Here is a 13483-nt window from a genome sequence, read left to right on the forward strand (position 1 = left end):
AAAAAGTTGAAAATGTTTAAAGGATGATGCTATCAAATAAACATAATGTGAAACTCCAGGCACTGGAACTATACTAAAAGAAAAGTCCTAGGGTTTCATCTGAATTTGCAAGTGCCTGAATATTTACATGTTTTTACTTAAGATGAAATAAAGAATTTATGTGTTCTTTATGATATACCTCTTAAACCAAATATTTCAATTATCTGATAGCTCCATCTGTATTCTACTGTATAGGAGGCTTTCTATAGTAACTATAGTAACAGCTTAGGAAAAGGAAACAGAAAGCTGGAAGAGAAAGCTGGAAGATCAGGGCCCAGAGAAATAATAAATGTAAATAATAATAATGAGTGAAAACATGAGATTTTTCGAGTCATCAATTTAATCTAAACAGAAAAGGAGGCAGAGTTCTCTTCAGTTTTGTTTTTTTTTTAAATCTAAGTGTCTTGTTTTTTTCTCTTAAGAACTTGAGTGAATAAACGAGGTACATCTTTCTCAGGAACCCAAACCTAAACACAAGGAATATCTTGTATGATCAGAACTGTTGGCAGTGTTCCAGAAGACATGATAACATTTCTTTAAAAAAACAAGCCAACTCCTTTTGAAATTTCAAAGAGTGAATCCTAGTATATAATTTTAGGTGATGACTTTAAAATGTTTTCATCTTCACTTTATGTAGTGGATTAAAATCACATGTAATTTTTTTGCAAAGCAAACCATATTTGAAATATATTAAAAATAAGTAAATACTTTCATGTAGATAGAGTTAAAGAAATATTTACCAAAAGTACTCAGTAGATTATTTTTAAAGCAAATAGAGACAACTTCTCTCTTGTGTAACTTGTATCGATATTTAGCTAAGGGCATATGTCTTCTGTGAATAAAAAGCTTTTACACATTAGAAAAAAAATGAATATTCCTATAATCTAATAGAAAAATGAAAAAAGCTATGAATAGGAATTCATTTAAATGCTAATATAAGTATATGAAAACATTTTAACTTTACTAGTAATTTTTAAAATGTAAACTTAAGCAATGTAGTCATTAACATTGACAAAGGGGAAGAAAAGACTACACAGTACAATCTGGCAATTAAGGTTCAAAAGTAATAAAAATATAAATGCCCTATATAAAATATTGCTATAACCACAGTTAATGTAATAATATAACTACATTCATACTCACTATGGTATTGTGAATACAATGAAAATTGCTAAATAAGCAAAATGTCTGATATTAGGGGATTGGGGAACTGAACTGAGCTGAACTAAATAAATTAAAGGAGGTATGCAGCAATTAACAATGATACAACAATTACATATTTAATATTAATAAAATGGGAGAAATACTCATGTTATATTACTGAGTTTTAAAAGTACAAAATAATATGTGAAATAACTTATTTTTGTAAAAATGAGAAAGTAGAATGAAAAGGTCTCTATCAAAAAGTTAATAGTGAAAATATTAATGATTTTAATAATTAACAATATATTCCCTGTCTTTCAAATGTTAATTTCTGTTTGAGCCTTAATCAGAAGCGACTTTTCCCTCATTGGCATGCCAGAGCACTCTGCTTCTGTCTCACATTAAGGAATAAGACTCTGTCATCTTCTCCTCAACCTCTGGTGAACCTGTCTTCCTTTTCTTAGCGTGGGTGCCCGCTCTGTAATCAGCACGTTCATATTTCATATCTTGTGTAGTAGTGGGTAGTGTGGCTTATAAAGTCATCATTTTAGATGCATATTTATTGACTATTTACAATTTGGCAGGCACTGAGTTAAGGCCCAGGGACCTTAACTCTAGTGTGGAATGAATCAAGGAGAGAAAATTATGTAGTAGTTTTTTATAAGTATACAGAGCGTTGACTCAGGAAGGGAAGCAAACCCAGACTTTGGAGTTTGGTGAAAACTTTTTAGAGGAAGGACATTCAGGGATCATCAGAGGAAGGAAGAATTGGAGGACAGTGACCCTGGAGTGGAAAGAATGCTCCAGGCAAAGAGAAGAACAACTGAAAAAGCTATTGATCAAGTCAAATCATAAAAGTTTAGGAAACTGAAAGTAGTTCTGTGTTCCTGGGATCCTGACCTGAGGAAATAAAGCCTTTGAGGTGAACTGAGAATAGGTGAAGAAGGGTCTCATAAGCTCGCTTCGCATCTGACTGTTCTTGAAAACCTGAGTGTGCTCTTACCTTTAACAGCTTGTGAAGTTCCTTCAGTTTGCTTAGACAGTTTTAGAAAAATAGTGCTTAATTATTCAATTTTCCTTTAAGAAATAGGATGCTAAATATAAATAAATTATATGCTACTTTTAATTTTTAAGTTGGGACTTCTGTTGCTTTTATTTTTGCAAGATTAGGAATTTTAAATATTTTTGTTCAAATTTGCTCTTGGGAGGAGAATGTTAACATAAACCAGTCATGATACTTCTCTCTCAGTTGGAAGTTACTCAGGAAATTCATCATCAGATCTGAATTCTGTTTATAGTCACTATTTTAATGGCCTTCTCAGCTTTTATTTTAAATATATTCTGAATTACTCTTTTAGCTTCAGTAATACTTCAGATATAGTATATAACATTTATATACATTTTAATATGCTATCAGTTCAGTTCTGTTGCTCAATCGTGTCTGACTCTTTGCGACCCCATGGTCTGCAGCAAACCAGGCCTCCCTGTCCATCACCAGCTCCTGGAGTTCACCCAAACTCATGACCATTGAGTCGGTGATGCCATCCAGCCATCTCATCCTCTGTCATCCCCTTCTCCTCCTGCCTTCAATCTTTCCCAGCATCAGGGCCTTTTCAGAAGAGTTAGTTCTTTGCATCAGCTGGCCAAAGTACTGGAGTTTCAGTTTCAGTATCAATCCTTCCAATGAATATTCAGGACTGATTTCCTTTAGGATAGACTGGTTGGATCTCCTTGCAGTCCAAGGGACTCTCAAGAGTCTTCTCCAACACCACAGTTCAAAAGCATCAATTCTTCGGCACTCAGCTTTCTTTATAGTCCAACTCTCACATCCATACATGACTACAGGAAAAACCATATCTTTGACTACACAGATCTTTGTTGGCAAAGTAATGTCTCTGCTTTTGAATATGCTATCTAGGTTGGTCATAACTTTTCTTCTAAGGAGCAAACATCTTTTAATTTCATGGCTGCAGTCACCATCTGGGGTGATTTTGGAGCCCCCAAAATAAAGTCTGTCACTGTTTCCACTGTTTCTCCATCTATTTGCCATGAAGTGATGGGACTAGATGCCATGATCTTAGTTTTTTGAATGTTGAGTTTTTAGTCAACTTTTTCACTCTCCTCTTTCACTTTCAACAAGTTAAATATAAGAATTTGTTAAAGTATATATTTTCTCCTAAATATATCTTAGGAAAAAGTTAAAATGGAATTATTTAAGAAAGATAAACACTTTTAAATTTTGACTTTGTGTTTGTAGCACTGGAATCTAGTACACTGGGGAGGAATATAAGAATATATATAATAAAATGAGGCAAATTCTCCAATTTATGGTGATATTTAAGACCATATAAAATAAAGTTATACTCAAGTTAGCTGTGTGCCTGAAAACTGAAATAATTTTGCTTTCCTATCTTCTGCCCAATGTTTGAACTTACCTCATTTTTCCTTTTTTTTTTATATAAGACATGGGACCAGAAAAATCCAATTAACATCAGAAGTCACATCCTTCATCAGAAAATGATATAATTTGGAGAAGGACTAAGGAAAGAATGAATGTTATTTGCGAGTTTTTTTCAATGTTTGAATTTGACATCTGGAATTCCTTTTTAAAATATTTTGTTGTTTTCTAATATTAAGACAGGGACAAACTTATGAGGGAAAGAGACATTTATAGATAAAAAGCAAACAGGTTTTGAGGGCAGGTAATTCACATGGTATTTATAAAACATTAAATATCAAGGTACTTTCAATTATGCAAACTGCTTAAGAGGTTTGAGTTTAGCATTTCATCTTCAAAAAGTACTGCTGCCTCGAGTTCATCTCTTGAGATGCTGCATTACATTCAAAAGGAAAAATCTCATGAAAGAATAAACTCTTGGTCTTGATTGGGAGAAAAATCTAAACTTTAGAGGCTAGCTCAAAAGTCTATTTTGGTTGCAGCCTTCAAGTCTGATAGGAATCACAGCTCTTCAATTGAAAACCTATTAAAAGTAGCAGCAAGGTTAATGAAGAGCAAGCTAGACCTCCTGAGAATAATGCATGCTGACATTGACATGCTTGCTGCCACAGTTCTGCTCTGTGGGCCTGGGGAGGCTGCTGTCTGGCCAGCCCTGGGAGAGGGAAGGAGCACAATCGGACTCACAGTTCTGGATGTCGGAGGAGCTGAAGGACTGGTTAGGGAAACCATCTCCTGGATTGCTAATCGGAGCTTTAAGCGATGCAGAGGGTTGCTGATTCCGATTTCTCTCTGGATCTCAGTGTCCGATAAAGCAGACATAATGGCACCGCTCTTCACATTGGCTCTGCAGGCTGCCACGTACCAAGCAGGCATTCCCAACCAGAGCTGTTGGATTGGGGAAAAAACGTACCCAGATTATAATCATAGTTAACCATTAACGCTATGTGCTAGATAGTATTCTAATTACCTTACCTGTATGAACTCATTTATTACCACAACCCCATGAAAGAGATGCTATTCTTATTTCCCCCAGAAGAGAGAGAGGCACAAAGACATTAAATAATTTATTCAAAGAACCAGTTAGGCAGTAATGGAAATAAAGATTGGGAAGGTAGCCTTCAGGGTCTGCAATTTAACAACGAATTTATGAGGGATAAATATAATAGCTGCACCTCACCAAATCTCCTCAAGAGTTTAAGGACAAGAATGGCTACAAGCTGCATTTGGTAAAGGCTCAATTAACACATTTGTTTAATGAATGACTTCAATTTATAATTCTCCTATGGAATTCTGAGTGCTTTTGATCAAAGGGTTTAATGTGGCTAAGCGACATTTCCAACCTACCTGCCTATGCTATGTGCTAATTTGTATGTGCTCAATTAGATGCTAAATAGGAAAATACTTTTTGGAGAATGAAATGATGGGCTAATGGAAGAGGCTAACGGTATTAAGCACCTGTAAAATATTAATTAAAGAGAGTTATGAAACAAATAATGCTCTAGGAATTACGGATTCTGATTTTTCAACTTTGCTGTGAAGCTCTGGAAAGACAGTTGAATTGGTAGGGCAATGAACACAGCATAATGCCCAGCACACATCTGAAGCCCAGGGTGGATGCACTGAGTTGTAGCATCAGAATCACACACGTTTAGTAAGGAATATTCTTGCCATTCCTCTCCCCTGCTCCTTCGTCATTAGCTATGAAGAAGAAGCGGGGCACATGCCTGTGAGTTTAAATTTTTAAAAAGCTAAAGTACTGTTTGGGGGGAGGGGAGTCTTTTATTTGTTGGTATGAAAAGACTGAGCAAAAGGAGAGAGAGCACTGAGAGTGAAGGCAGTGAAGGAGCAAGAGAAGAAAAATTATAAATCAGCAATACACAGCGTCAAGACCTCTAGACCAAGAACCAGAGGCTTGGGCCTTCCCTGTCACTGGTGAGTTGTACAAGTCCTCTGTACCTCAGCCCTGTTTCCCTCCTTTGTAAAACGGAAGGGATTTGGCTTTATTATTTCTAAGACTTTGTTTTAGGCAGCTGCTAAGATGGTTCCAAATAATCTCACTTCCTGATATTCCTGCCCTTGTATCACCTTCTTCCTCCAAGTCGGGGTTGGACCTAGAGACTCAGACTGTAATGAAAAGACTGTGATAAAAGTGACTGCGCTGGTGGTGAAGAACCCAGCTGCCGATGTGAGGGGCGCCAGAGATCCAGGTTCGATCCCTGGGAAGATCCCTTAAGGGAGGGCATGGCACCCCACTCCAGTATTCTTGCCTGGAGAATCCCATGGACAGAGGAGCCTGGAGGGCTACAGTCCGTAGGGTCACACAGAGTCAGACACGACTGAAGCAACTTCGCACACGTGCAAAAGTGATGGATGTGACTTTCTAGGTTAAGTTACGAACAGACGGGCTTCATTCCAGCTGGTCCTCTCTGCCTCTCTTCTCTGAGCTCTTGCTCTGGGGGAAGCCAGCTGTCGAGCTGCGAGCAGTCCTGTGAGATGCTCACGTGGAAAGGAACAGATGTCTCTGGCCAACAGCTAGCAAGGAACGGAGTCAGCTCAGAACTGGATTATTCCCCAATTCAAGGCTTAACACGACTGGGGCCCTGGGCTGACACTTTGCCTGCAGTCTTATGAGAGACTTTGGATAGAGGCTGCAGGTAAACCATGTCCAGTTTCCTGACCCACAGAAGTCGTGAGGAAAAGAAATGCTACGTGTTTGGATAATTTGCTACATGACGATAAATAACTAATACTGATTTTTTTAATTTTAAAAATTCTTCTGTGTTAAATGGTTGCTTGCTTCTGTAGAGGAATTAAAAAGTCAAATCGTTCAGCCAGCGTGGCCTGGGCTGTGACTGAGATAAAAGGAAGGAGACAGGTGCAGTGGGTGACTGGCGATAGCATCTCCTACATGCTAGGCACGGGAATTGATCTTGCCTTGACAGATATGATTATATATGAGAAAAGACGGGATTTGAATTCATAGTTTGTCAACTGAAGTTCAAAATAACTAAACATCTAAATATACCTTCACTGGACCTGAATGATTTTCACTTCTTTTCACCTCCTCTATACGAAGATATTTGGACTTGCATACTGGTTAACATTATCAATACATGGTTGCCAATACCTGGTTACCAAGGTCATTCCTGATTGTGCTGATGCACTAAGTCGCTTCAGTCATGTCCAACTCTGTGTGACCCTACGGACAATAGCATGCCGGGCTCCTCAGTCCATGATATTCTCCAAGGCAAGAATACTGGAGTGGGCTGCCATGCCCTTCCCTAGGGGGATCTTCCAGACCCAGGGATGGAACCCACGACTCAACATCTCCTGCACTGGCAGGCAGGTTCTTTACCACTAGCGCTACCTGGAAAGGCCCCATCCCTGATTAGACTTTCACAAAGTTCTTGGTGTCTATAAATGGTGTGTGAAGCATCAGACTTATTTGTACCCATCGCTCAGTGGGCTGTGCACTCAAGGAGGTAATAAAGGAGGTGAAAGTTAAGAGCTCTCATTCATTGGCTCACCCACCTCATTCATCGTGTTTATTCCATTTGATAATTTGTCACTTCAGGAGCACACCAGGAGCAATTTCTGTGTGCTCAAGATAGTTTTAATTAGCAGGAACGTCACTGCCTGTCATTTCCTAAGCCCTTAATGTCAGTAAATCTTTTTTTTTTTTTAATAAAGGATCTGTTCATCACTTGCCAAAATAGCAGCTAACTCTGTGAAACTGTAGCTCATTTCACTGGAAAGAAACTGCACAATGAGTTGCTCTCAGTTTTGTGGTGGGCTTTCTTAAAATTTTGTCTTATAAATTGATTTTTAAAATATAGTAATTTTAAAGACATATTTGGAAGAACACCTCTGATTACTAATAAGCTAAAAAATTTCCTAACTGATATGAAAGAATAAAATAAAGCAAGACACAGGCTTCTTTCACTCAGTCCAAGAAAAAATGCAAAGCATGTTTTCATATTTATCTGTGTAAGATAATTTTTTAAACTTAAATGAGGTTTACTGTCCCTCATTGATTAATTTGTTAGCTCTGGATTTGATATAATAATGAAGGTGAACGATTTTATAATCCTGAACCTTTTAAAACAATGGGTTCTGATTGCCTCTGCCAGGCAACAAAAGTTTATACAGTCAGTCCCTTGGTGTGCTTGGGCTACTGGCTCCAGGATGTTGCAGACCAACATCTGCAGATGCTAGAGTCCCTGTTGGGCCTGACTATCCAGGGCTTATCATCCACGGATTTGTTTCAGATTGAACGTGTTTGGTTGAATCCACAGACGGGGAACCCATGGAGATGATGGACTGACTCTACTCCCTTCGTCTTGACATCAGCATATCCTAGCAGCTGCCAACAGCCCACTTTAGAGAACTGAATGGAAGGGGCGGTGAAACTATTGATAAGCGGTATAAAAGGGCCCTTTGTGGGCAAATACATATTTCCTTCACCATCCTCGTCTGCTTCTGCTGATGAGGTATTGATTCATTTATCCAGGCCCTTGTGTTGTGCAGGATATGATAAATGTAGTTCTTATTTCATTAAAAATATTCCGTCTAGACACCGAAGGGAACAAGGGTTTGTGTATTCTTCTGCAAAATTCCAAATGTCTAAATCTAGCTGGCTCTTTCATGTTCAGGAATTATACTGCAATTAAAGGAATGGCTGCAAATGTCGTGGATCACCCAGAAGTGTTAAAAACATGGAGATGGCTCTTTTTCGTTAACCTGTTGATGAGGAAGGGCTCTGGACTAATGTACTGGACAGATGCTTCCTAGCAACAACACAGTGAAAGTGTCAGTCGCTCAGTTGTGTCTGACTCTTTGTGACCCCATGGGCTGTAGCCCCCCCAGGCTCCTCTGTCCATGGGATTCTCCAGGCAAGAGTACTGGAGTGGGTTGCCCTTCTCTTCTCCAAGGGATCTTCCTGACCCAGGGATCAAATCCGGGTCTCCTACATTGCAGGCAGATTCTTTACTGTCTGAGGAGTGTCACTCAAGAACTGCTTCTTGATTTACTCTAGATATAAAGAGCACAGAATTTACTAAAACTTTCTTTCATCCCACTGCCTGCTGCTTCTGCCACAGTCATAAGAAAGCATCAGAGTAAAATCACAGCTGACTGTGGGTCCCTAGCTAAACATTCTCTTTATAAGCTATTCAAGACTACCAGAAAAATTATGACAGGAACCTGGCTTTACTTGTCTCTAAAAATTGGATTGGATTGAGAGTCTTCTGATTTAATGCTCTTACCTCTAGCCATGCGACTACAGTGGGCCCATCCCACTGGGCAAAAGGTAATCCCTTTCTCCGAGCTTCTTCTAGAAGTTCGTGCCTGAAGTACACAGCAAGGATTATTAGTCAGGTAATATGGGAAAAGATGGCTGTGATTATTTTGAATGACAGTATTTTTTAAAAGCCCAATCATCCTTTATAAGCTTTTTATGAGTTAATACAGAATAACAGAATTCTTCCTTCTTTTGAATAATACATGCAAATCATCCATTGATTTCATTAGAAATGAAATATTGATATCTAAAAGTAATTTTCCTAAACACTGGTTCACTGAAATTCAGACATTAAATGTTAATGGACTAAGAAAGTGAATCATATTATCAGCAAATATCTTTATCCCTTAAACAAGACAGTGGCCCACATATACACATTCCTGCGTGCATTACAGGATCTAAACGAAGTTTCTTCCATCTGTCTTGTCTGCTTCTCTTTTCAATAGTTTTCAATAGTAGGAAAAAATGCCTGTTTATAGAGGCAGAAGATCAAGTCAGTCATTTTAGCCCCATTCAAATGATACACTTGATTTTAGTATGCTTTCTGGGTCCAGGCAGCTATCTTAGGAGTCAGTTTTTTGTATAGACTACAACATTTCTTCTCATTTGAAGGGAACTCCGAGGTACATTGACTTCTGTCTCTGATAACAACATAAGGTATAAAATTTAATAGTACACTTATTTTCATTTACAATCATTACTGGTTTTAATAAAAGCAAAGCAACTCAATGACAACAAATGGTTGTTTCTGATAACAAAAATATGTGAAGAGCCTAGGCAAATGCATCTTTAATCACTATCCCTACTACTGACCCTTGACATTCATTTACAAAACCATTTTCAGCTTGTTCATGATGGAAATAGCAACTTTGTGTTTCTTTGCAACTCAAATTGATATACACCTGGCCAGGACTATATTGGAAAATATATTCTCTATTCCTTAGATACATAGATCTTACACACACATTTTATACATATTGTTTTATTTTGAATGTGTGTCTTTCATGCTTAGAAACTCTGAAATGAAGCATTTGATTATTTCCTGCTATCAACTGATTAATTGCTTACTGTGGTGGGCTATAACATGTTAGAATATATAATAAAGATGTCTTCTAACACAAAAGCTTTCCATGTCTGTGATAGATGCTACCACAAAATGAAGTGCAACAAAGAAATAAGGAGGCAAAACAAAGATTAAAGTTAATAGTAGCTGAAGAGACACATAAATCAACTGCTTTTTCACTTCATGGGATAGTAAAGAAAACGTGTGTAAGCTATTCAGCACCTGGGAAGGGGAACAGCGACACTGGCTCCCTGACTCCAGAGTGAAACTAGAGTAGTTTCCTCACCTGGTTTGCTCTCTCTCACCCATCCCCTCAGACTTTCCAATGACATTCCTGCATTGAGAACTAGGCTTTTTGAATAGCCTAGTCTCACTGTGATAGATATATTGAATAGAAATGAGTTGAAGGGTTAAACTACAAACCATCAGGTAATTATTGAGCAACTATTGTGAGCTGAGACCTGAGACTCACTCAGACAAGCACCTTGTTTTACAGGAGATCCCTGGTTAAATAGAAAAAGCAAATACATGAAACTGTTGAAAAACATAGTACAATTCACAAATAGATGCTAAACTCGATGACGCACATTCTGAGTGTGATGTTTTGGAGAAGGGGTTAATATTTGTAGCAATGGAAATGAACAGTGGAGACTTTAGAGCAACTGAACTGACTTTGAAGGGCTGGTTGAAAGGAGTTAGGGATGACATTCCAAGCACGATGAGCAGTAAGGGTGGAGGGGCAGAGGCAGAACTGAACACAGGACACATGCAAGAAAATTTAGAGTAGGTTTCCACAGAGCCCAGGAGCATTATCAATAGTTGTAACATTATATCCATTGGGGGGAAAACACTTCAGTTATGTGAGTAGCATTAAAGGGGAAGAAACAAATACACATATACAACTGCTTTTTGCTACATTTAGCAAAAAAAGCAAGTCAATATGCACTCATAACCTAGAAAGCACATAACATTTTCACAAGGAAATTACATAAATTGTGCATAAGCCATTTTTGAAAAGTAGAACATTTCAATTGTGAAACTTCTAACCAGTTCCCTAATTTAAAAAGCACAGCACAGGAACTGGAGTGATCCTGTTAAAAGTTAAATCGGATAATGTAACTTCTCTGCTCATAACTTTCCATTACTATCTGCCTCACTGAGAATAAAAGCAAAAGCAGCTATTAGGATCCACTCTACCCTCTGTTCTCTGACTCAACTCCCATCTCAGCAAGCAACACTGGTTTCCATGTTGTTCCCTGGACACTGCCCAGAACTTTTTCTGCCTCAGGACCTTTGCATCTGCTGTTGCCTCATTTTGAATGCTTGTCTCCTCTATCTTCACATGCCTTACTCTTTGCATACTTTTAAATCCTTACTCAAATGTCACTCTCTCTGTCTCTTCCCTCTGTCCCATAATACCAAGCAGACATTCCGTATCCCCATTCCTTGCCTTATTTTTTCCTACATCACTTACCTTCTAACATAACATATCATTTATTCCTTGACCTGTCATCTCATGAAAGAAAATAAGCTCAAGGGGGACCAATGCCTCAAGTACCTACTCTGTTCAGAGGTGCATCTGAAGCCTCTAGAACAAAGTCAGGTGCCAAAGAGGTGTTCTGTAAGCAGTAGTGAATGTTGAACATGTCAGCCAGTATTTATTTACATTTAGTTGATTCTGGTTTCAATAAATTACGTCTCATAATATGTTTTTAGTACATTCTTTCCAGTCACTTTATGAGAACCGCATCCATTCCAGATGATTCTAAGAGCTCAATCTGGTTTGCGACCCCTGATAGGAATCTGATTAAGAGGCAATCCAATGAGCTCAAATAATCCTATTCTCTTTTTGAACAAAAATTTATCATACAGTTGTTTGAGAAATCATTGGACATTATATCCCATGGAAAATTTTTCTTTGTGCTTTGTTATGTTTAAATCACAAACGCTCACAGCACAACAGCTTTAGTAAGAGTATGCACATGTCGTGGGGAGCGTGTAGTTTCCTTGGTTCTGTCTCACCGCAAAGATTTGAAAAAGCAGACCAGTGTTAGAGCTCAATTACAGCTCAGAGATTTATTTGGCAAGCAAAGGAACATACACCCTCGAGACACGAGGGCAGGCTGACCCTAAAGGAAAGGCGAAGGGAAGAGAGGCCATAGGCCCAATTTTGGCTCCTCTTTTTTAAATGTTTTTTCTCCTCCCCCTGACCCTGCCCTATGTAAATTGGGCTAGCTGGGAGGGCTGTTTGTTTCACCTGAGGTTCTCACTCTAGTCCTTGGACCTTCCTTTGTTCTATTTTCGAGGGCTTTTCCCTACTTTGTCTTTTAGCCACTGCCATTCTGGACTCCTTTTTCCTATTCTAACTACCTAACAGAAAGATAAAGAGATAGGGTCCAGGGGATTCTGCCCTTTGGCCCTTAGCTGACAGGCTAAATCCCAAATAGAGGCCTCTGAACTGAGACACTTGAAACTGTGAGAAACAGACCAGACTGGAGTGGATGACTGGTTTTTACTCGAGGACCGTGTGTTGCATATTAATCCAGATATGCTTTTCCTTAACCCAAGGGCTGTATTAACTATGTAAAGCAATGCACTGAAATTCTCAAAGCAATATTTCATTTATTTTTTCTCTATTAAAAAAATCTGCATCACATGGAATTTATTTAAGAGACATATATCTGGACATACTGGCTTGGGAGAGAGGCGTGGTTAGAAAAACAAAGCAATACGGTTACTGCTAAAATTCTTGGAAATCACTGAGTTTAATACATGGTGATCTCATGAGAGATTATTAAGGGTGAGTATAGCACTAATTTCATGAAGGCATGCTTGTGGTCATCAGATATTTTGAAGATACTTTCAGAGAAACAGTGACCTGCACTATTAGGAAATACTAAATTTAAACAAAGTGATTTGGGATAAACTGGCATTCTGGATACACTGGTGTTCTTTGCTTTGCCCTCCTTCCTTCCTCCCTTGCTCCCTCCCTTCCGTCTCTCTCCCTCTGTTCCTTTGTTTCTGTCTTTCTCCCTTCCTTCTTCCTTTCTCTCTTTTAGGTAATCTAATATCTAATCATCCTTTCCCCTCAAATCACTTACATTTATCCATCACTATAAACATGGGCACCCCTGCATGAAGTGAAGTGAAGTGGCTCAGTCGTGTCCGACTCTTTGTGACCCCATGGACTGTAGCCCACAAGGCTCCTCGGTCTGTGGGATTCTCCAGGCAAGAGTTCTGGAGTGGGTTGCTATTTCCTTCTCCAGGAGATCTTCCCCACCCATGGATCGAACCTGGGTCTCCTGCATTGTAGGCAGATGCTTTACTGTCTGAGCCACCAGGGAATATGGGCACCCATATTTGTTTTAAATTTTAGAACAGATTTTAGAGGACAATCAGTAGCACTTCCTTCTACAGGAAGTTTCAGGTACGAGACTGTCATTTCCTGTGTGGAAACAAAGTACTAGTTATAAGGGAAGGT

General features: G+C 38.7%; 2 protein-coding genes across 10 annotated transcripts in view; one reads left to right on the forward strand and one right to left on the reverse strand.

Annotated features, from left to right (window-relative positions):
- Positions 1 to 13483, forward strand: part of ACSS3 (acyl-CoA synthetase short chain family member 3) — a 234622-nt gene that overhangs the window by 202523 nt on the left and 18616 nt on the right. The gene's annotated exons all lie outside the window — the stretch shown is intronic.
- Positions 1 to 13483, reverse strand: part of PPFIA2 (PPFI scaffold protein A2) — a 500869-nt gene that overhangs the window by 29505 nt on the left and 457881 nt on the right. For all 8 annotated transcript variants that reach the window (XM_088836833.1, XM_088836831.1, XM_088836832.1 and 5 more), the window contains 2 exons: positions 8905 to 8986; positions 4325 to 4525 (listed from right to left, as the gene is read on the reverse strand). In XM_088836833.1, coding sequence (XP_088692959.1) covers positions 4325 to 4525; positions 8905 to 8986 — 283 coding nt within the window. The remainder of the gene's footprint in view (positions 1 to 4324; positions 4526 to 8904; positions 8987 to 13483) is intronic.

This window comes from Moschus berezovskii, chromosome 6 (genome assembly GCF_049115385.1).
Source record: "Moschus berezovskii isolate FMDL1 chromosome 6, NW_MosBer_1.0, whole genome shotgun sequence".
Lineage (NCBI taxonomy): Eukaryota > Metazoa > Chordata > Mammalia > Artiodactyla > Moschidae > Moschus > Moschus berezovskii.